The sequence below is a fragment of the Porites lutea genome, chromosome 5 (genome assembly GCF_958299795.1).
Source record: "Porites lutea chromosome 5, jaPorLute2.1, whole genome shotgun sequence".
NCBI classification, from domain to species: domain Eukaryota; kingdom Metazoa; phylum Cnidaria; class Anthozoa; order Scleractinia; family Poritidae; genus Porites; species Porites lutea.
Window position 1 is genome coordinate 20,515,881 of NC_133205.1, and position 23,942 is coordinate 20,539,822.

The following is a 23,942-nucleotide window of genomic DNA, read 5'->3' on the forward strand; positions in this document are numbered from 1 at the left end:
AAATTGTGTCTACCAAAGGAGAATACCTACATATATTTTTTCGAATCCCCATCAGGTGCCTGTTAACAGATGCCACAGCGACAGCCAAACATGCAAATGTTAAGATAACGAAATAGACAGTTACTTCAAGCTAAAGTGAAGCATTGCAGACCGAAAAAGCAACGCTTAAAGTGAAGAATCTTATGCAGGTTTTTGGCTGCTACAAACTCGAGGAGGCAAAGTGTACATATGCAACAACCCATCAAAAGACGTGAACGTCTGTGCATCAAAAACCTGCCACTTCGTGCTGATTCACCCACTGAAAATTAAACTCAGGAAATCGTTCCAGGTCTGTGTATGTTCTATTCTAGCTAGTTTAAATGGATGAAGAAACGACTCAAGGACCCATAGAAAAGGAAGACGGAAGTTCAGATTTGATGCGAACAGAAAAATTAGAAATGACATCAAGCGTTGAAAACGAAACTCTCTTTGAAGAGAACATTGATAAGTCGTCGTTCTTGGAAAACATCAACAAATCAGGGGCGGAAGACAACAACTATAAGCCAGATATTGTAACTGCTTGTGAAGCATTTGATGATAACACATCCGAACACTTCAACAGTGAACCTGAAGAACTGGAAAACGACGAGAGAGATGAAGGAGTAGGATCGTTACTAGATGAGATGTCAGCAAGTGCTGACCTAGAGACAACCGCAAGTCTGGAGGGCGACACGACACAGATTGTGGAAAATGATGTTGACGTGGCAGGCAATAACGGTGTCAGGGGGTATAGCACTATCGAAAACGAAGCGTCGAAAGAGGAACATGAGGATAAAAGTGATGATACACAAGAAGAATATGGTTTATTAATAGAAGAAGAAATAACAACAGATTTTAAAGACGGTTCCAGTGGACCCAAAAATGAGTTTGCCAACCCGGACGCAAACGATAGTTTGCCAGAGTTAACTGCTGAAACAAGTGAGGACGACGTATCGTTACAATATGCAGCGAATAAGAATGGTGCCAAAGATGGTAGAGATGACAGTTTTTTTGACGAGGATAATTATGACGATATAAAACCACACCTCAGTTCAGCTAAAAAGAGAGAGTTGGCAGAGAATGAAGATGGACTTTTGCAAGTATCCGACAGTGAAACTCTGACACCCAAAGACGAAAACATTGAAAGGGAAAATTCCCCTGTTTACAAAGAAGCAAGTCAGAACGTACTAGAAAATAATAAAGAGTTTGAGATGTCTGATTCGAACGTTAAAAAAGTGTTACCCGACGACAATACAGATTACCTGCAAGAATATGGCAAGGAGCTTTCTCAAAATGGCGCAGCAAATGTCCTCCCAGATCAAGAAACGGAGAACACTTTTCCATTCACTAAAGACGAAGCAGACGTGCCAGGAACAAGGGAAACCTGGACAAATGACGATGCAGGAGAGCAGGAGAGCTGTATTTCTGAGGAAGAAAATCGGTTTAAGGGTGACGACAAACAATTACCACACAGCAGAGGTAACACAGGAGGACATCAAAGCCAGGAGGATGAACCGCAAATGAAGAATCCCCCGCTGCATTCTAAGTCGCAGAGTAATGGTGAAATAACGCCACCATCTGATGACCTGCTACAAAATAGAGGAGAGGATGGAGAAAGTGGTTTGCCTTTAAAAGATGACGCCACCAGACAACTGAGCGGGGATTGGTTCTATGCTGACGATGATATGTCTTCAATATTTTCTGATGACGGCCGAGATATATCCTCTGTTATCCAGGAAAACAGTATTCTACGAGAGGCCATGATTCACTTAAGGAACGAAAACCCAGGAGGATTTACCGACACAGTCAGCGAAACATCAGACGACAATGACGATCTGTATCCTTACGGAACCCAGGCGCCAACGAACAAATTTATTGCAGATAGAGATTTTGACGATGCACGGCTGAATGAAGTACTGAGAGAGAAAAGGGAGGCTCAGGCAAAAATGCGACAGTTAGAAAGAGAAAAGGCGTCGGCTGATAGGAGGTACCGACAAGACAAAATGGAAAGAGATTTCCTAGAAGAAAGATTCGCGTTTAAAGCATCTCAACTCGAAGAGGAAATACGATGTTTAAAACAAGAAAACCAGCGGCTTAAACGTGGGGGTCCACAAGTCAAAGGAACAGCCTCTGCTTCTGAAAATAAGACTCATGGTGCTCCAAAAACACCTGAAACGGACTCACTTAGCGAAAACGGAGAAGGCAGTATTCCAGAGAAAAATGGTTTTGCTAAAGATATCGCCATTTTGGCAAAGGAAAACGAGAAGTTAAGCGAAATAATAGACCACCTGCTTGAGTCTCCCAGAGATGATTCTCTTAACGATTTCGTTGACACTTTAGATAAATATGTACCCAAAGAAGAATACATTAGAGTTGAAAATGAAAAGTTTAAGCTGGAGACCGTGCTAAGAGAAAAGGAAAGACATATAAAGGAACAGGAACGAGTTCTCGAAGAGACTAGATTTGACTTGGAGGAAGAAAATGAAATTCTGAGAGAAAATTTGAGAAAGGCCGAAAATAAGAATAAAGAAAAAGGAAAACTTTTGAGCCAGTATGAAATTAAAATGATGGAAGTCAAGACGAAATTTACAGAAAAGGTTAGCAAGCTGGAGAGCAAACTGGACCAAGAGATTTCAAAAAAGAACAAACTGGAGTCCGTCATAATAAATCTTAAGAAATGTAACGAAAATTTCGATAAAGAAATTCAAGGCTTGAAAAATCGAGTGAAGAAGCTTCAGAATAATGAGCTTGAACTGGAAGAAAAGAATCGACGTGAAAAGGCCGACGTTGAAGGCCGTTTAAGCAAGGAAGCCGACGAGAAAGCAAAGCTCGGAAAGAACGTGGAGGCACTTTTACAAGACCTAATGCAAATGAAGAACAAGATGCTTGAAGAGACGGAAAAGCATCGCAACGAGAAGGAACAACTAAGGTCACACTTCGAAAACGAGAGAGCTAAGATGGCGGAAGCACAAGAAAGGGATAACCGTCGAATCATGTTTGAGTTGGAGGAAGAAAAAAAGCGAAACGAACAGCTGAAGAAACGCATGGCAGAGATTCCAGGCGAAACGATCGTTGCAGTTATGGAAAAGAAGACTGAGGCTGGACTCTTTGAAAGCACCTTCAATGGCATTGAGCCAGACTTAGTAGAAAGAACACCTGAAGAAGTGCAATTCATAGATCTTGAGAAGAATAACGTTACTGCTATAAACGAACTACCAGCTAGAAATGAAGCACTGACTGGATATAAGCCTTTAGAAGATAATACAGGGAGTATTAATAACCTGCAGAAGAAACTGGCGGAGATGACAAAATTCAACAGCATCGTGCAACGAAGAAACAAAGAAATCGAGGAGGAAAACATTAATTTAAAGGAAAAGATGGAGCGAGTTGGAAGAGACGTACACAAGTTAAAAGAACTCGAAGATAGAAATGAAGAGCTACAAGAGGAAATGGGTCGAAACGCAAAAAAACGAAACGAACTACAAAAGAAACAGTCAGAAATGATGGAAGAAATCGAGGACATTTCTCACAAGTTAAGCAAGGTCGAAGGGAATAATTGTGATCTCTCAAATGAAGTTGAAAGACTGACAAAGAAGATAAAAACTATGGAACAAGAATTCGCAGAAGAAAAGGCAAAGTTGGTATTCTCTCTAGAAAATGAAAAATCAAGCGCTCTCAACGAAACGGAGAAACGATTAAACGAAGACAAGGCAAAAATAAAGAAACTGGAGAGGGAGATTGATGATTTAAACTCGGACATTAAAACTCTTAAAGACGCCAAAAGAGCAGCCGAAGAAAAGTTTGTTAATGATACACGAGAACTTGTCGATAGACATAATTCAGAGATTGCAAACGAAAGGGAGAGGTACCGCCAGCTACAGGATGAACTGAACAACAACGCTGGAGCTGTAAGAAGAATCACTGAAGAGTGGGAACAAATGCTCCGAAAATCGGTGAATCGTTATGAAGAGGATGTACAAAAAAATGAAGAAGAACGAAGGAAAATGGCCGATGATTTTCAACGACAGAAAGAAGAAATGAAGTCTAGATTTGAAAGAGAAAAGGGGAAGTTGGAAGTAAGAGTACAAGAAATCGAGCGAATGAGAAGATCTCCATTCGAGCTTGAAGTAATACAGGAAACTACAGCCGAATTTTCCGAAAATCCACAGCATTACATACAAGACGACGGTAATGAAGATTTTAATGAGGACAAAAGCCACATTAGTAACATTCTAGCAGAGAAACACGCAAAGATACGATCTCTTGTCGCACAGAAACAGAAGTTGGAGCAAAAACTGGAGCAAATGCAGAAAAGCTTCGAGGATGAAAAGAAAGATTTATGCCAGGAATACAAGAGAGAAAAACAGAAACTCGAAGAAGTACTTGCAGACGACTACAAAAGAAGACTGGAAGAAAGTAAAAGATACTACGAAAGTCTCCTAGATGATGAACGAAAAAAATACGAGAAGAAGGAAGAAGAACTACAAAATAAGTTTAGGAGAGAAAGAAAAGAACTGGAAGAAAAACTGAAACAAGAGCTTTCTAACGACTTGTCTTCAAGGAGCGCCGGGCTTGAGAACAAAATTCAAGATCTGGTTTCGCAAAAGGTGCAGGAGCAGAAGGAAATAACAAAGACCGTTGAGACACAAATGAGAAACAGGCTGAAGGACATACAGAACGAAAAAAATGAGAATAAACGACAATTCGAGAGAGAAAAGAAGCTATTGGAAGCCACTATTCAAGCCCTGACGAAAGAGTTAGCTAAAGCTAAGCAGGAGAAAAAAGATTTCAAGAAGAAACAGAAAAAGGATAAGGCAGAGTTAGAGGAAGCGTTTGAAAGCGAAAAGAGAGAGATGAAGCAGATGTGGGAGAAGGGAAAAGTGGACACGATCAATCGAATCGAAGAGGAATGGTCAGAAAAGTTAAAAACCGAACAGATAAAAACAGAGATCTTTAAAGAAGAACTACAGGAAAACTATAAAGCCAAACTTAAACAAATGACACTCAAGTTTAAAGCCGAGAAAGCAGAGCTAGAAAGGCGTTTGGCGGATGCTGCGTCCGAAACCACGTCTCTCGATGAAGCAAAACGGGAAATGCAGGCTAATTTGGAAGATGAATATAAAAGAAAATCAAAGAGGGAAAGAGAAAACATCGAAAGCACCCTACAGGGTCTACGGCGTGAGATAGAAAAGCTGCAAGAGCACAGGAAGCAGCTTCAAAGCCAAATGGAACAAAGGGAGAGCCAGACTAAGGCAAATGCCCCACCGTTGTTAGAAACCAACTCGCAGGTAGGGTTTTAATCATTGCACCAGTGTCATTTCTCTTTTGACCTGACAAAACTACAATCCTGGACAAAAGTCCTTGTGACAGTCATGCAATTTCGTAATCACCATTATTTTTTATGCCGCCTTACAATAACATTAAAACATTACTATTCTTTAGAAAAAAAAAAAACTAGCGCCTTGCCGTTCCTCTTCCCCCACCTTATATAATTTTGAAAGGTCGAAAAAATCGTGGATACACGGGCGGGGGGGGGGGGGGGGGGGGGGGAGAGGGGAGTATGGGCATGCGCAGGGTTTTAACAAAAACGAGCCCCAAATGCAAATCTGTCCTAACCGTTTTGCCACGATTGTAACTGCTATCCAAGTAAGATAGAAAGAATAAGCTAATGCTTAATGTATACATATATGTTTGCTATTCATATGACTTTTTCCATGGGAAACGAAAAAATTAAAGGTATCATGATAAACAGATCTGTCAATTAAAAAAAAGATTCCGAAAAGCGTTTATTAGCGTTTAAAAACCTCGTATTTAACTACAAAGAAGTGAGCGAGGTGATTTTATAGGCCTTTCAAAGATAAATGTAAAGAGACAACACCAACACATTTGGTGGCACAACTCGGGTGTTTCAACAGTCTCACATTAAAATGAGTCTTTTACCTAGAATAGTGTTTAATTGCAGGTGTTAGCGAAGTTAGACAATGAGCATCACGAACAACTGAAAAGAGAGAAGGAACAACACGAAAGCACACTAAAAGACCTCCAAACAGAGATAGAAAAGCTGCACGAGGATCTTTCCGATATGAAGACAAAGGCCCGTCAAGAGAAGAACCGAGTTAAGGCTGAATTTGAGAGGGAAAGAGAAGAAATGGAGGAGCAATTTGACAAAGAGAGAAACGAATGGCGCACTAGAATGAACATGATTGCATCAGTGAGTAGAATAGCTTTAAAAATAAACCTTGAACAAACCATAATTATCAACAACAACAACATCAGGTTGATGGAATGCTCCTCCTGACAATTAAATTCAAGCTGTCTTCAGCCTCCCCTAATCATTCCCCTCGTTATTTAATGCCAAACACATACAAAGTCTGCTGAACGCTGAAGTTTTTGTTGATTTTCCATATACGACCCCACTTCAATTCAGAGCTCGCTTCTTCGTTACAATAAGCACCTACGAGTGCACTTTACGAGGAAGTTATCACCGGTGTCGTGCGTCAGGTTTGTGGTCTGAGGTTCACGTTGGTGCGACAAGACCACGCTCTAGTGGTAAGTCATTTACCGCAAGGATCTTTTCACCCTAAAGCATAACAATCCCACGTTGGCTAATTATATAATTATATAATTCATTTTTATAGGAAGACATTTCTCAACTCCGACAATAGAAGTAAACGGATGAATGTCAACAAACTTGGCAGCCATAAGCTACCACCCTCAAATAAGGGCAGACGGGTAACGGAAAACTGCTAACCGCAATGCGGTGTTTGCCGTTTGCGGTAAGATGCCCAAATCTCAGCAAGAAGATCAATGTGACAATTGACCATTAATGGCCTCCACGGTTGGTACTTGAAGTCCAACCTAATGGTCCCTATTGATATAAGAGGTTTCTCACGCTAATTAAAATTAAGTTGTTAATTCCTTACCTACGACTTCATCATTGCAGAGATCTGCTGCGCATCTTGAGCGAGGATCACGTGATGGCAGGCAGAGAGACTCCAATGGAAGAGGAAGAATGCACCGTGGTGGGAACACATGAAAATTTCTAGCTTCACCCATGCCGCAGTGACTGTGGAAATTAAAATAATGTTTATTTATTTAATCAAGGGCAGTCATTCAAGCCTGGCATTTTTAGGGTTACCCAATACTGGTGTTGAGAGGGCTATCTTTCTAGGATATGGGCTTAGTTAAGTATCATGCAGATAACTAAATTTTAAATTTAACATCGTAAAAGCACAACATACGGGTAAATCCTTTATTAAGCCCCCCCACCCCCGCTTCTCAAATAAGCCCTCATTTTCAGGAAAAAGAAAGTTAATAAGCCCCCCTCTCTCCCCTCCCCCTTGTTATTTATTCTTCCTTAATAGATGGTAGACCGTATTAACCAATCACGACTGTAAAAACTTCGTATGGACTGATCAAGGATGGTTTATTCACCAACTGGAAGCTCAGATTTGTTTTTGATTCTCGGCTGCTTGACCTCCAACTTCTTGTACTTGAGCTTTTCCAAATTGTATCATAGTTCTTTATGGAGAACTGATACCATCGTCTTTGCTAAGTTAAATAACCCCCCCCCCCCCCAAAAAAAAAAAACAAAAACAAAAACAAAAAGCCACTCGTCTCTATTAAGCCCCCCTCCCCACCTCAAATGTGTTTGAAATAAATACGTCCCCCGGGGGAGGGGTTAAAAGAGGATTTACGGTAATGAACTCTAGCACGCAAAACGGATTCTCGCGAGCACCTATTGCAGTCCACCTAACAAGCTCTGATATAAGGACGAATAACAGATACTCTGGCAACGTTCGGCCTGGACAAGCTTTAAAGAGATAAAGAAATTTAAGAGAAACAATCAAAATTAAACCAGGAAAAAGTTAAGCTCAAGATAAATGACTTCCTTATCGAGAGTTTCACGGCAATAAAAACCAGCGAAATTCGGCCTGTAGCACAAGGTGAGGTCACTAACCTGCGGTCAGTTAACAAGTTACAAGTATAGCTGAGGAGGGGGGCGAAGGAAAGAAACCAAAGCCGATTACAAAATGTCGTTGGGAACAGAGTTCTGTGTAACGATGACTTGGAGGGCTTTTACCACATGTCCCAAGTTCGTTTGACCTTCATTTGGAGCGTCACATTTTGTTCCTTTTTGAAAGCGAAGCGATGGGTTCTAAGTTAACAAAAAAAATTAAGCTGACTTCTTAATAAAGGAAACTACACCATCAGCCTAGTTTTTTAAAAAATTATCTAGTTAAGAGTATGTAAAAGTATGTGGACAAGCTGTGCACTGTGTATTAGTAAAATATACCGAAAAAAAGCCTTGAAGGATCAATTTCAGTTTCTGGGAAACTGCCCACCTACCCCTCCCCTAAGTCAACATTAACACTTACTTCTGACTTAGGGCAAAATGGTGGGTTGAGGGTGGGGGGGGGGGGGGGGTAGGTGGTCAGGTTTCCTAAATTAATCCGCGTTGAAAACTATGTACATGAAAGCTAACGTCTCTTAAGACGGACATCGTTAAGCTTCGTTACGTTTGAACAGGCCGTACTCTTAAAGGTGTCCACCTCCAAGAGTTGACGGAAATGAGTGAAGAATGGCATAGATAAACTCTAGGTGTCTGTTTTAGAGAGCCTTTCTATACAAAGACGTCTGTTAAGATAGCTTTAACTGTATTTTCTATGGTTACCATGCACGATATTCGTATATTGATAAGAGGGAGTATCCTTTTGGAATCACTATGTATTATTGTATGAATAAGTATGTTTTTCACCTTGTATGGTGATTATATAATTTAGCAAATTGATTAAGGATGGAAATAAAGATATGATTTTTGCAGCAAAAGCGGTGTGTCAGTGATAAGAATTTCCATGGACAATTCACATTTACAAGAACCTATAGTGACCAACAAATAAAGCGAGACAGCTAGAAAACTCTGCAAAAAATCTCGCGCAAAGGTCCAGGATTTAGCGTCCTTTTTACAACTCAGTGACAGTTTTTAAAAAAACGATCCGATGTCAGATATTTTGACCAAATCATTATCAGTCTTTAATTTGCGCTACCGAGTTGAAGATCTGAAAATGTGGAAGGGTACAGTGGACTTATATTTTAATCTATGTGCTTGAAGCAAACTGAGCGCCTTATCAATTTTATCTGCAGCTGTAGATTCGAAGCATAACAGACAACATTGTACGATAAAACGTCCGGCAGTTTTGAAGTTACAAAAAACTTTTTGTCGGTGACTTAATGGTTATAGAAACGTACACTTTACATAAAGAGGTTCTTGACTGAAAACAATAGGGAACTCAAGCAACAACGACGGCGACGGTTAAGAAAACGTCACTTAAAAAATGGCAATTTGCACTAATTCAAACTTTATTGCGCTTATTCCATCTCGTTAATTTTGTCTAATTTTTTAGTAAAATTCTTCTAGATTTGAATACTAAATCACTGTATCGAAGTTCAAAGAAAAGGAAAAATAAGTCCTTGTCTTATGTTTACTTCCTCCATAAAGCGTGAAATTGGGCAGTTTCACGTCGTAGTCGTGCAGTGACGGCAAAGAAATGTACAAAAAAGCGTGATGCACGTGCAAAGTTGTTGTTTTGCTAATCTAAACCTATTGCTTTGTTCCCGTTCTCGTTGCCGTCGCAGTCGTCGTTGCTTAACGTCTTTAGACCGTGATAGTGGATTTATAGGTGGCAAAAAATGAAGTAGCTTTACAACAAAGGGAACATGAATTTGATGTCGGTAGAATGAAGAAGTTATTGACAGCTATGTTCTTGGCCGTAGATGAAGTTTTCACAGCAATATTGGATGTTTTCCGAGGTCGTTTATGGCTAGCAATGCTGAACCCCTTCCAAGGATGTTTTGCTCGATGACGCCGATCACAAATATTCATGAAGTGTTTCAGGTATTTTTACAGCCAATAAGAGCCGCGTATGGAAAGCCACCTGCACTGACTTTTACATACCTGTGGGACAATAACGAGAAAATATTGCAAGAAAATAACAAAGAATATTTGCTTTGAAATATCAACGAGGATGATTCTGAAGAAAATTCCACAGTCGCTTGTACGAGGAGAATTTCCAGGTAGGAAACAAAATCATCAAAAATCTTTAAAATTTAAAATGAATTTCATTTAGTTGTAGCTCCCTTTTAGCATCAGGATTTCGAAAAGCGTAAATTAAGATATCAGAAAATACGAAAATGAAAGCCAGAGTTCTGTTATGAGGGTATCAATGGAAGAATTATAACAAGGCTTCTTTGAAATACACCACTTTATGCATTGCAGTAAATCAACGGCTCCAAAGTGCTCGGCAAACGACCCATATGTTCGTAGAAAAAGGAAAGGGAAAGATAATCACACACTCAGTATAAAAAATGTAAAAATTATAGCCTCCTTCACTGTGATGCATCTTAGATTCTATGCGTACTCATTCTAGAAACAGTTAGTAATGCTCCTGTGACAGCAGTGTCCTGCAGCATGAGCAGTGTCCTATAGCAGTCAAATGGTCACCTTGGGTCTATACCAACAAGTACAGCTATTGGTTACATGAAAATTTCCTGTCTTAGCCAACAATTATTCAGGATATTCCTTTCTATTTTCTGACGACTGGGTTTTCTGCAGTCATCACTTTTTTTTTGTATTTCTTCTCGCACAAAATTCATATTGCAACATGTCGCCCACCAAAGCCATAAACAGACGCTGTGGTCGGCCAACCAGACGCCGAACCTTGCGACCGTGGAGAATTTTTAATTTAGTTCAAAAACACTGCAAGGATATTATTATCATCTTATCAGAAAATCCTCGCTCCGAAGAAGAAATTCCATTTTTTGTTTCTTTTTTCTGGTTAACCGGGAGCTATTTTGACTACTAGTATAGAGTAAACTACGGTCCGTTGGGTTGGTACCGTTGCAAATCCTCGTTATTTATTATGTTTTAAAACTCTTAAAAAAGAGGTTCAAGGGAAGAGCTCTAGGACATGGTCTTGAGTTAATTTGCCTCTTGAAAAAAATTCGCTGCGGGTACTTTGCATAACCAAACAGCTTGACTGTATTACGTTGTGTAATATGCATGAGGTGTCCAACACCCGTTCCTTCTGAAATGCAATCTACTTGTATCTGGCTGTAAGTCGGATATAGAGAGAGTTTGAAAATAAAATACCGGTCAGTTTAATTCAGTTGACTCACACATCGGAATTTCATTAATTTAGAAACAATCTGCTTGAGTGATTAAAACATTAAAAGAAAGAAAAGACTAAAATAGTGAGGGAGATGTCTCTCTCCACTGAAGTTCTCAACTAATTTATACTTCAGTTTTCTTTATTCTAGCGAACCTAACATTGATCTTGGAAATCAGAACTGAACGACTGTCAAAAAGTATGGAAATTTAACAGCATTTTTATTAAAGGCCCTTATAACACTACCAATGAATGAAGGCAAAAAGAGCGGCTGATGTTAGGTTTATCACGGAAATCGTGAAATTTAACATATTAATAATTGACATGTAAAAACACACATCTTAAGAGACAGGAAGATTAAAAAAGCTTCGACACAAAATAACACTATTGAAAGAAGAAGCGCCTCTCTAGCTCTTTTGCACGAAACTTTAGAACAGACAAAATGACTCAAAAGTGGTAAATGAACGAGAAATGTGTAAGACAGATTATGCCATTACCATGGATACGATATGGCTTCGCGACAACGATGTCTTAAAGTCAATATCCTGAAATAATTTCCATAGCGTTGAAGATGTGAAAGTTCTTGAGTTATAAGCGTCAAAGAATACAGCCAAACAGATTATGCAATATATCGTCGAGCTAAATATGGCAAACAAAAGTTTAAACAGCTGACTTAATGAGGATTTGTCATTCCCGGTTAATCGCTGCACAAACAGAATTTTCAAAACAAAAATGGCGGTTGTAGCACTGAAACCGCTTGATTTCTGCAGTTTGTTTCTTTATTTTACGGGAGTTTGATAAATGATCTTCTCGGTGAAAGTGTGATGTCGCCTGGACAGTGAAGCTGAGAATATAAAAAGCGCATCGCATCAAAAATAAGAACGTTGAAAATGGCGTTCCCCCCTTGGCAAATTAACATATGACAAAGACTTATTTTATGTTAATAGATGTTATGAGGCCAAACGAATGAAACAGGTCTAGCATGGAAGGCTCAAGTACAGAAAATGGAGAGAAACATACAGCCGAAAAAAGGGAAGGCCAAGAAAATAACAAGGATGAAAGCTTTCGGCAGGAAATTGAGGACATAGTGCGAGGTTTCATAATCGAGAAAGATATTTTAGCTCAGAGCCACGAAGAAGAAATCAACCGCATGAAACAACGCTTTGACCTAGAAAGAAAACAGCTTTTGAAACAATTGGAGATGGAAAAAGAACAAATGATTGAAGCTTCTAGAATAGGTGAATCAGAGAAAGAAGTAAGCTTCGCGCTCTCGAATGCATTTGTTTCTGAAGCTGGGCGAATGCAATCGTTTTCTCACAGCTCTGGAGAGGGAAATCAATTTGCAAGTGGTTTTCATCGACAGTCAAACGGTGTTCTTGACATTGACGATGTAGATTCCAATTTAATACGAGAAATTGCCGAGGTCTACCTTAGAATAAACAATGGTACTCTGACAAGTCAAATGCGTCCCGAGTTAGACCTCGAAGATAAATACGAGAGAGAAAGAGAGGCGTTAGAAAGATCATTTCACTTAGAGAAAAGGGAGCTCAAACGAAAACTTGAAGAAGATTGCTATAGAAGGCTGGAACAAGAGCGAATAAAATACGAGGGGAACATAGCGGATTTAAAGACGACGATTTCCGAGCTTCAGTGGCAGAAAAGGGAAGCAGAAAACCTCACGAGGCATGAGAAAGAAAAATGGGAAATGAATACAGAAAGGGATAAAAATGAAACTGAAAAAAGACATTTGCAGATTGTCCAAGAAACTAGACGAAAATTAGAGGAGAAGCACAGTAGTGAGCTTGAAAAGCAAAGAAACAGATACGAGGAGAATATTTCGGATCTACAGACTGACATTTCTAAGTTAACAATGCAACTGAAAGAACTAAATGAGAATCTCAATCAGGAAAAAGAAATCATAGTGACCAAGTTCGAGAGAGAAGTCAAGGAAATGGAACAAGCGTTTCTGGAACAGAGGAATTCGTTGAAGGCCAATTTCGAAGCAGAATTCATGATGCGGATAGAGAACGAGACGTCACTACTCAAAAGTCTAAACATCAAGTTAAAAGAAGATTTGGAAAACATGGAGAAAGAAAAGAAAGAAGTAGAGAAGAGAGGAAAAGAAGACAAAAGGAAACTCGAGGAAAGATTTGAAGAGGAGATATCAGAAATGGAGCAACGGCACTCTGAAGAAAAACGTGCGTTAAAACTAAAACTTGAAGAGAGATACCAGCAAGGGCTTGTCAGGGAAAAGGGAGCACTAGAGGAAACAGTTCATGAGTTAAGCGAGGAAATAGCACTTCTTAAACAAGAAAATGCGCAAATGGAAATTACATTTGCAGAAAGAAGGGATGAATTACAGAGACGACTAGACATCGAGAGAGAGGAGATGAAAAGGGAGGCAGCTAACAATAGAGAAGAGATTCGGATGCACGTTGAAAAGGAGCTTTCTCAAAAGTTCATGCTTGAACAAGAGACCCGAGACGATGCGTTCCGACATCGGGAACGCGACGTATTGGTAATTCAAGCAAAGTATGATGATCTTGAGATGCAACTGAATGCACTGTGTCAAGAGCGGGAGATGCTGCTCAGAGACAAAGTGAACCTGGAAGAAAATCTAAAAACTAAGGAGAAGAGATTGACGGAATTGAACAGTGAAGGAATCTCGGGAGGAAATCAGGACGGGAGCTCAAAAATGAAGGAATTAATCAGAGAGAAAGACAACGAGTTAGCAGGCGTTAAGTTCGAGAACCAGCAACTAGAGTTAAGCCTTTCAGCGATGAAACGCGAAAAAGTTGATATGGAAGATGAGATAGTAAATCTAAAGCGGCGATTGTCAAATTCCCTGCAACAGTTTGGCAACTTCGGAGAAAATGTCAGCAGTGATTTGAAGTCTTTACAAGAAAAGTCGAGAAGAAAGGATGAACAGGAGCTAAGCTCCCTGCAGCGTGATAAGCACGAACTTGAAATTCGTCTCTCCTCCGTACAGCGTAAGAACGACGAATTAGAGGATGAACTTGCAAGTTTAAGACGCAAAAAGCTAGAAGTCGAGGATGAAATATCTGCTTTAAAACGAGATAAAGCTGAGTCCGATAATCAAGTGACTTCACTAATAAGGGACAAAGCTGAACTTGAAGAGCTCATAACGAATTTAAAGCGAAAACAAAGCAACCTAGAAGATACCATGTCCGCGATGAAGAGAGAAAAGGTGGAACTTGAGTACGAGGTTTCCGTTCTGAAACGACACAACTCCACCATGGAGATCGAAGTTCACAGACTTTTCAACGATCAGCAGGAAAATTCACACCCTATTTATCACAAACATGAACATGAACATGTTTCGCGCAATAATACGTACGGAATCATCGATGCACGTGCTGGGGAAATAAAGTCTCAATCCAAAGACAATTCGGTTTTTGACGATCGAGAAGACAGCACAGACAATGGAAGAAAAGACAGTGAAATGAACAAGGTGATCTCAGATTTAACAAGGCAACAGCATGAGTTAGAGAGCTCTATAAGACGACTAAGCGAAGAAAAGGCTGATCTAGAAAAGGATTTACACATGCAGCTAGAATACAGACGCAATGTGTCGCATCAAGAGACCGAAAGTGTCAAAGGGAGGGAGGAAAATGAAGCCAATTGGGTTCCCCAGCGACAGAAAGATGGTTTGGAAAGACGAATAGTTTCACTGAAGGAGGAACAAGCCGAACTTGAGAGCAAAGTGTCCCAGCATCACAAAGAAGTGAAGAGTCTGGAAGAAAAACTCGATAATTTAAAAGATGAACGCGCTACGCTGGAGAGCGATGTCAGGACTTTGAGACATGAAAGACAAAGCTTTTCGAAAATGATTGAAAATGCTGAAAAAGGACACACAGCTGAAACGAGAGAAGGCAAAAGGCAAATGCAATTGAGCAGCCCCCGAGGTAAGGATGAAAAGTCTGCAGTAGCCAGCAACGAGCAGCAATTTACCGCTTTGAGCCATGAGAGAGATGCAATTCGAGCGGAGCTAACCACTTTGAAGAAGCAATTTGCCATGCTTAAAACAGAAGTCTCGACAAAGTCCATTCACAGGGATACTATTGACATTGACGAATATGATATTTCAGAGCTGAAAGGAATTCGCGTTGAGTTTGAGAGAGAAATTGCTGTTCTCAGAAGGAGAAAAACGGATTTGGAAGCGGCTATCGGTGAAGTGCAAGAGGATACGAGACGGGAAGAATACGAACTAAAAAATATGCGAAAACAAAGAATGGAACTTGAGCTCCAGATTACAGCTTTGAAGAGCCAAAATACAAGACTGGAGGCCGAGGGATCAGTGTTAAAAGATGAGCGAAAGAAAAGCGAGTGCGAAGTAGATGGTTTAAGGAGGGAGAAAGCTAATCTGGAGAAAGAGATATTTAGCTTGCAGATCAGAGCCCTGCAATTTGAAAGCACAGGAACAGGATCTGAAAGGGATTCGACAAAATATAAGAAACAGCAAGATGAGAAAGACATCGAAAGACAAACAAAGAAACAAGACGTGATCAGTTTGCAAAGCGAAACAGACAGACTTGTGACTGAAAAAAATAACTTGGAAAAGAAAATGCTAAGTTTGCAAAGCGAGCAACGCAGTCTTGAGGATGAGGCACGTGATTTAAAAGAACAGCAAAGCAGAGATCACTACGAGGTAGACAGGCTAAGAAGAGAAAAATTTAATTTGGAAGAAGACGTTGTTAATTTGCAAAGCGACAAGCGTAGAGAAGAAACTGAGATCTCCTTGTTAAGAGAGAAGCGATACAAAGAGGAGAGCGATGTCCAAAGGCTAACCCAGGAAAAAACAGACTTTGAGAGAGATATATTGAGCTTACAGGTCGGAAAAGAAAGACTTGAAAGCGGCACTCAAATAGGTGAACATGTTTGGAAAGAGAGCAGCCATGATTTAACTGGTTTACGGGCAGCACTACAGGACTTCACCGAAAATGTAGAGAGCTTCAAAAAGCAGAAGGAAGAACTACAGTCCGAGATGACAAGGATAGAGGCAATCAAAAAACACGACGAGGAAGAACTACGAGCTCTTCGGCAGGAAAAGACGGAGATGGAAATCGTCTTATCGAGATTGCGGGTGGAATGTAACATCGAAGGACGGGAAGAAGACAGTCAAGAACACTCCCAATTTAACATACCACATTCCCAGGTAACTAATTCAACCAAACTTTAAGAACCAGTTACCCTTAGGTAAATCTAAATTAATGAATATCATTCTTGCTTTGTCCAAAATTGGAAAACCCATCGAGCTCGAAAATTGAGGCGCATATTTGCGCAAGGCGGCGACGAACGCACAGGGGACCCGAAGCAGTAAACCTTAACGGTCGTTGTTAATCTTGCTCGTTTGGACACCCTTACTAAATATTATATGGTTATTAGGTTTCATCGGTTTTTCCTTCTGTTAGTGCATATGTAACAGGTTTGACTTGACAAGAAGAATATAAATTACTGCACTAGACAAAATGGACTATTGAATTCCCTCACCTAGGGGCCATAAGCAAAGCCATTGCAGTACTTTTCTGTAACAAAGTGGCTGTTTTAAACCAGGGAAAAAAAACTGGGACATGATCTGCTAAGATAAGCAATGCCGTAAATCAGAAAAAAAAGCAAGTCTAAAAAAAGATGAAAGGCGACGACTTTTAAAACTTAAACTGACCAACCAATTTTCCTTTACGCCTCTTATTTTAGGCGCAGCTGGGAAAGATCAAGGAAGGGCTTTTAGAGGAAATAACAAAGATTCAGACAGCCAAGAATCAAGAAGAAAACGAGCTACAAAAGCTGCGACAACAGAAGTTAGAAATGGAGGCTTATATTTACCAGTTACAGGGTGAAAGAGGGCGTTTTGAAATGGAAAGAGAGCGATCTGAGCTGGGACCGCGTGAAAAGATGAGGGATAGTAAATATTTGACAGATGATGATACGAAATCAGGTAGTGTTGTACTTCACAATGGAGTGAAAAGAGAAGAGGGGGATACCTTACATAATTCCCACCTAGTCTCAGCCAATACATACAACCTCAGTTCCTACAGTTCAGAAGCAACTTTGATCAATAATTCTTACTCCTACAACCCTCACCTTGCCTTCATTCAAACGGACGAGACAAACGGATTTGGAGGTTCTATGTCAAGCAAAGATTCCGTCAAAGAAGATAACGATATGATCTCCATGAAAAGAGAGAGAAGCGAGCTAGAAAGCCAAGTCAATGATCTACGAATACAATTGACACAATTACAGACAGAAGTTACAAGTTTAGAAAACAGAAAAACTATGCTAGAAACAATACATGGTAGCTATGTCTCTGAAAGTACGAAGACGGGACAGATGAATGGGCGAGGAGTAGGTGTTGACTCTGATGTGGATTTGGAAATTACAAAGACCATCACAGAGGTAACGAAAATGAAAAAAGTAGCTACCTCTGCAAACAGTTCGTTTGTTACACCATGAATGCAGAAATATCACTCAAAAGCGTTGAGTTCTCTAAACACCCGGGAAACACAAAGTCATAAAATAAGAAAGGAAAAAACTGCTCATGGAATAGCTTTTCACATCTCTCAAGTGTTTTGAGATTCTAACGGGCTTGCTTAAGTCAAAAATGTATTGGTGATAAGTAAAACATACATTTTTTTTCTGAAACATTTGACTTAATTCTTTGTGCACACTTATTGATGACCTTGGTCACGTGTATTTTAATGTTCACTGGATTTAGGAGATAGGGAATGTGCACTGTAGTAATGCAATGTCTAACCACCACACACGCCCAAACAATAACAGCATTAAGGCTCATCTCTTATGTTTAAGCCATCGCAAAAGCATCAAGAGTTACTATGGTAACCATGATTTTATTTCATTGAACTACAGGACAGGAGAGATTTGCTAATCCAGGAATATGAAGAGCAGATTCGAGAGCTCAGGCAGAAAAAGGTGGAACTGGAACAGAAAGTGAGTGTCTTGGAATGGCAGCTTGAAAATATGAAACAGAAGTTAGAACTTCAGGAAATAAGTCACAGACGAGAGATTAGCAGTTTAAATGAGAAGGTAAGTTACTGAACTTTTTAAATGAATTGGCCTATTAGTGAAAGCACTAACTGGAAAATAATGATGATAATAAATAATAACAGAAATAATAATAATAATGATGACGATGATGATGATGATGATGACGATGACAATGACAATGAGGATGAAGATGAGGATGATAATAATTAACAATTATTGTTTGAAATCGAGGAGAATAGTGGCTGAATATTTACCGAGCTGTGAGGCGGTGAGGTAAATATTCCTAAAGCCACTATTCACCGAGATTGGAAAGAATAATGGGTATTGTTTTAGTATATACACACAAAGCAATCTCAAATCAGAGAGGAAACCATTAAAAAGTATGATTTGATTGACAGATCAAATCACGCGAAAGTTTAAAAATAGATCTTTGTAGAATTTTCAAACATGGCAATTCACAAGCTTATCACTTCTCAAACAACAGTGTAATGGCTTAACTGGAACCGTTAAAAGCTTGAATTGTTTCCTTACCTGAGAAGAAAAGTAGGACTTTGTTATTTTCTGTTGACTTGCCAAGTTTGTAGCCGAAAAGGTTTGTTGTGTCATTCTTCACATGACATTCTGACAAAAATGGCAGCACGGTTCCTCGCGGTAAGACGTCGTCTTCATGTAGCATTCTTTCTCCTATTTACTTGAAACATAGAATTTCTGCAAACATTTGCTTTCAAATTTTTTAATCACAAATAAATCTCAATTTTTGGACCAAATTTTTGTTGTTAGGAAACGCTGACTTCACAAAATGGCCTCTTCTACACGAATAAACGGGAGTTGTAAACAATCCATTAACCACAAAATTCAGCTACAGTAAATTGAAAAACATCGTTTTAAATCCTTCAAAGTCTTTCCTTGCCTAAAAAAAAGTCAACCCTAGGATTTTGTCGACTTTTAAAAGATCATTCTCTAAAAAAATGGGTAAAAAACCTTGCTCACACATTATTCACTCGCTAGGAGGTGAATATTGTTGAATAGTCGAACCAATCAGATTGCTTTATCACTAAGATCACTGAGTGTGTATATACGAATGATAAAGATAATGACAATGAATGATAATGCTTTGCTAATGCTAATTATGCTATTATGCTAATGATAATGATGAGGATAATGATAGTACAATAACAGTACTAGGTATCTTTAGTCTTAACTCGTTTTGTTGGGTAGCAATCTCACCTCTAAAAATGCACGTCTCACTCCAGAACCAGTCTCTGAATGGTTACCATGGCACTGAGAGAAAAGATGACACCCTCCGTGAATTTTACCAGAAGCTTTCGTATTTCCTAATGTCAGGTGAACACAGCAACAAGGAAATCATGGAGGAGATTGAAAGGCAGATTTCAAATCTACAAGAGAAGGTGAATGTCATTTATTTCTGCCATAACCATAGATTCTGACAAAAAGTGGCGACCTCTCGAAGCATAAAAATAATTCTACGAGCAGAGCTGAATAACTTGTTTTAACTTGTCAGTCCTCTGGTTGATTACCTGTTTGTAAACCAAAGTTGCAGAAGGACCTGTATCAGAATTTGGGTCTGATTTTATGCTGCAAAAAAATCAACATCAGTCTGCTTGATTGCTATGTGCGCCACAACCTGGTGGTTTCTGATCCCATTGTAAGCAGTTGTTGAAACCAATCCCTGAGTTCAAAAGGCTGCTACCTTGATTTCATATTATGACCAGTCCATTTGTACTCTTTCCAGTTTTTTATTACACCACATTAAGAGATCACAACTAGTGGCAGCCTCTCAAACTTAGCAACTACAATCACACAACATGGGACGTTTAAAATAGCCAAGTTCTGGCTCTGTCAGACAACGCCGGGAAGAGGGAAGTAAGAACTGGAAAAAAAGGCGTAAAACCTGACAAATGGGAATCCGGTCGTTTCTCTCGATCTGTAATTATCATTCTTTAAACTTTACTGAAAAAAGTAGCCGAAACCATGCAATTCCCTGCCTGTCGTTTAATATAACGTTGTTGTCCGCATTAGGCTAATCAAAATAACGGCAACAAAAATTCTTCTTACCCTTGTTTGCTACCTTGGTGTAGCAGCCTGATTCCTGTGGGTTTGCCTGTCGTTTAAGTAAGAATGGAAGCAATTTTTCGCGCAACCTGCAGAAAGACCCAATTTCCCTTTCGTCTGCCATACGGCCTGAGCTTCTTAAATTCAGCAGGGAGCGTGTCGCTTGGGCTTGATCTTGGGTTCCGATCCATGGGAAAAGCGACCATTTGATCTGTTTTTTCTTAGCAAGTGCAGCCCTTAAGCAATTCTTGTCAAAGTAGGTGTCTAAAATCTGCTAAAATGCAGTATTTTCTTCGTAAACGAACACATCCATAACATTCCGCCATATTTTTATTTCCAATATCCCGCGGTGAAAGTGGCTGCGAAAAAACTGGTAACAAATAAGGCAGGCAGCATGGCGAAGCGTGACAACTCTGTAACGCAATTTGATGTCTTTAAATAAATAAATAAAATAAAATAAGGTAAAATAAATAAGTAAATAAATAAAAAGAATGAAATAAATAAATCACGCAACATTCTTAATTTGCTTATGAGCAATCCATTTTGTGTGTTGCAGGCAGATTTTGATTACAAGAACACAAAGGAGTCTCTGAGTTCGCCGTCCGTTAAGTTGGAAAAAGACAAGATTACCTCAGAAAGTGAAGCAAGGCTGGCTAGAGAGTATGCAAGCCATTTGAAAGCACAGGTGAGAGACACGATAATAGTGCGTTGTTGGTGCGATAAAATACATTTTAAGCTACGGCCGTGAAAACGGGCAAAAAAAACGTGAAGCTCGTTTTGCAACACTTCCGCGAAACTAGTTGAAAAGGAATTAAATGTTCAGCGTTTTTCTACCCACGTTCTAACCTGTTTCGTAACAAATCAGGTTGTTGCAACTTTTTGCTGAATACTGACTTCCGATTGGATAAAATTACGCGGGAGTCACGCTATACACCGTAGTTACGTCACTTGTCTCAAAACAAGTCTGTCTTGGGCCGGTAAAACGCGCAACATACATGTACAGATTTTGTTGCAAACTGAGTAGTACTACTCGCTACTTTCAGCAAAATTTTTTCACAACCTGCAACGCTGGTTTGCTGTAAGACAGGTTGGTTAAGACACGTGCCTGGCGTGTAAAATCACTATTCATTCGTTTTGCAGCAATTTAATGTTGCAAAACAACCGAAGTTGCACGTTTTTGCTGCAAGTTTTACCGTACCTCAAGAAAATCGGCCATAATCGGTTTGTGCGTGGCCTTTTGCGTGATGCCTTCTCTGCGGTAGGTCTTGGGTTCCATTCCCAGATGTGACCTGAAATCCTTTTTTTCGACTTCTTTAATAACAAACCGAATTGGGGCAAACATTGATAACAGAATCAACAACACATGCGATTGAACAAGATGGTAAATCTATTGACTCCTATTAGCTCACTTTGACTCACCGGATTACCTTACATAGTAGGGCGATATTGAAACTCGCGCTTAACCTTTGTACTGATCTGTAGTCATCTCTAAGTTGAAATGATTTTGTTTGTACAGATGGAAACTGCAGATAACCAACTCAAAACGTGCGAGAAAATAATTCATCGGCTTTATGGTGAAAACAACGATCTCACGAAGGAAAACCTCAATCTTGAAGGAAAGTTGAAGACTGCCTCTCGCTCCCAAGACAAGCTCCAACGTAAAAAAATCCTTTTGCAAAAACTAGTGGATAAACTTAGTCACCATATTGGAAAAGACTTACAGCACCAATCCTTTTTATTACTTGAGCTAGATAAAGATGTTTCTTTATGAAATGGACGGAAGGAGGAATCGCTCTTTCACTTTTTTTTTAACCCGACTCTTTTCTGCTGAGTTTCTAAGTCATTCAGTCAGGATATTGGCCAGCTTTTAAGAATTCAACTTTCTAGTTCACTACAAAAAGTTATATATAGTCATAACGACTAGGCAGTCCACAAAGGTTAGGGATCGGAGTGATACGGGAGGATCGATGTAAACGCTCTTGCTCCAACGGAGAAGGTTTCAAAACGCGCGAGATCAGTTTACAACGCGCGTGATCAGATTGCGTTCTATCAAAGGGGCTGTGTCACGGCAGTCCAGTTCATTTTGTTTAGTTTTGCCAATTACTCGTCCTCAATCGCTTTGGAACTTAAAGTGAGGAAAGAAATTACAGGTAAATGACAAAATCAGAGGTCCGAGACAAACGGTATGAAATATGTCTCCTGAGCATTATTTTTGAAGTTGCAAGCAGCAGTGATCAACTTTGAAAAACTGTTGGGCTGAACAGTTTTCAAAAAACCCTGATTTCAATCCGTTTCAATCTTCTTCAGTTTTGCCCATCCGTGGTATCTGTTGTTTCTGTTATGTTATTTTAACCTTTCTTTAAAGTTTTAAGCGGTTATTTTTATCATAGTTATTATAGGAGACTGGTTATGAAAAGCGGCAAACATCAATGATAAAAACAACAGTGCTGCAGTTTATGTTGGAAGCACCCTGAAAGTGCACAATCCTTTGTTTTCTGTTGGCAAATTGTTACGGAATAAATTATTGCAACGTTTTTATTGGTCAATACAATCAAAATGATAGGAATTCTTTTGAACGTTGTGCACTTTCAGGTCCACAAAAACATATAACAAAGGAGTCTGACGGGTTTCATAACCATTCCACTCAATTAACTATGTTTTTATGTTTCTCTCAATTTAATGAGCATTTTGTAATTTCCTAATTTGACTGAATTTCGTGACACAGAATATTTTAATTCATCCTTGCTACATACTTGCCGCGCATGTCTAACAGCAAGCTGGAGATCAGGATTGCGGGCACTTCTGGTTGCCCCCAATAAAATCTGACCTTCTTTTCACCGTCTTTCCGTAAAAGGGAAGAAACTGCAAGCCGAGCGCCGATTCGAATATGCATTTTATTTATAAAACTTCTTTATAGGAGTAACGAAAGGCACATTTGTTCCTCTACAGAAAAACTGTTCATCCTTTTAAAATAACTCATGCTATAGGTTTTGTGCTTGAAGTTTGGTTTTATAGTTATAATTATTTTCAGAATATACGTACTTCTTAGTACTGAAAAAAGAATGTTTGCTGCATTATATTCACAAGGTTTCTTTAATTTCGACGGTTCACGTTGGTGCGGAGTTCATCATTTATTTAAGATTCTTTTTAGAATGACTGAATTGGGATTATGATTTATTTTCAGTCAGTGATTTGTTTAAAAATTGCCGGAAAATCGCTTCACCGTATCGGGGATTTGGGAGCCAAACTTTCAGAATTTTGAACATTTACATGTTCCTTATCAGTGGAAATTTATAAATAAAATAATGAATTGCGTCTCAGGTGTGATTAATAGTTTTGATATAATATTCGGTTACATAGTTTAGGAGTAGTCGTACTAAGCTGTTACAATCGCCTTAAGTGGGTTAAACAAATGCTCTTGTATTGCCCGAAATAAATAAAACAATTCGTTTTGAAGTGAAGATGCTTTACTTCTACAATAAAACATAAATCATGGCAGAGAAGCCCAAGCCCAGTGATACACATTCTAGGGGAAGAACAATAAAATAGAAAAAAAAAACCTTTCAGTTGAGTTATTATTCGTTATTCTCATCAAGTGACTGCCAAACCAGCTCGTTGTCAGTGTTGCAAGTCTCTCTCATGAGTGACTCATCTTTGGGACTC

The 23,942-nt window shown here is 39.3% G+C and overlaps 2 protein-coding genes across 2 annotated transcripts in view; one reads left to right on the top strand and one right to left on the bottom strand.

Annotated features, from left to right (window-relative positions):
• Nucleotides 1–7,043, bottom strand: part of LOC140939093 (melanocyte-stimulating hormone receptor-like) — a 37,092-nt gene extending 30,049 nt beyond the window's left edge. The window contains exon 1 of the mRNA XM_073388653.1: nt 6,942–7,043. The gene's annotated coding sequence lies outside the window, so the exon portion shown is untranslated. The remainder of the gene's footprint in view (nt 1–6,941) is intronic.
• Nucleotides 59–22,198, top strand: LOC140938059 (uncharacterized). Its single transcript, XM_073387599.1, has 9 exons — nt 59–5,306; nt 5,981–6,229; nt 6,446–6,519; nt 12,159–16,359; nt 16,899–17,597; nt 18,069–18,245; nt 19,460–19,615; nt 20,836–20,964; nt 21,796–22,198. The coding sequence occupies exons 1-9, from the start codon at nt 360–362 to the stop codon at nt 22,048–22,050; spliced, it is 10,887 nt and encodes a 3,628-aa protein (XP_073243700.1). The 5' UTR covers nt 59–359; the 3' UTR covers nt 22,051–22,198.
• Nucleotides 22,199–23,942: the final 1,744 nt, after the last annotated feature.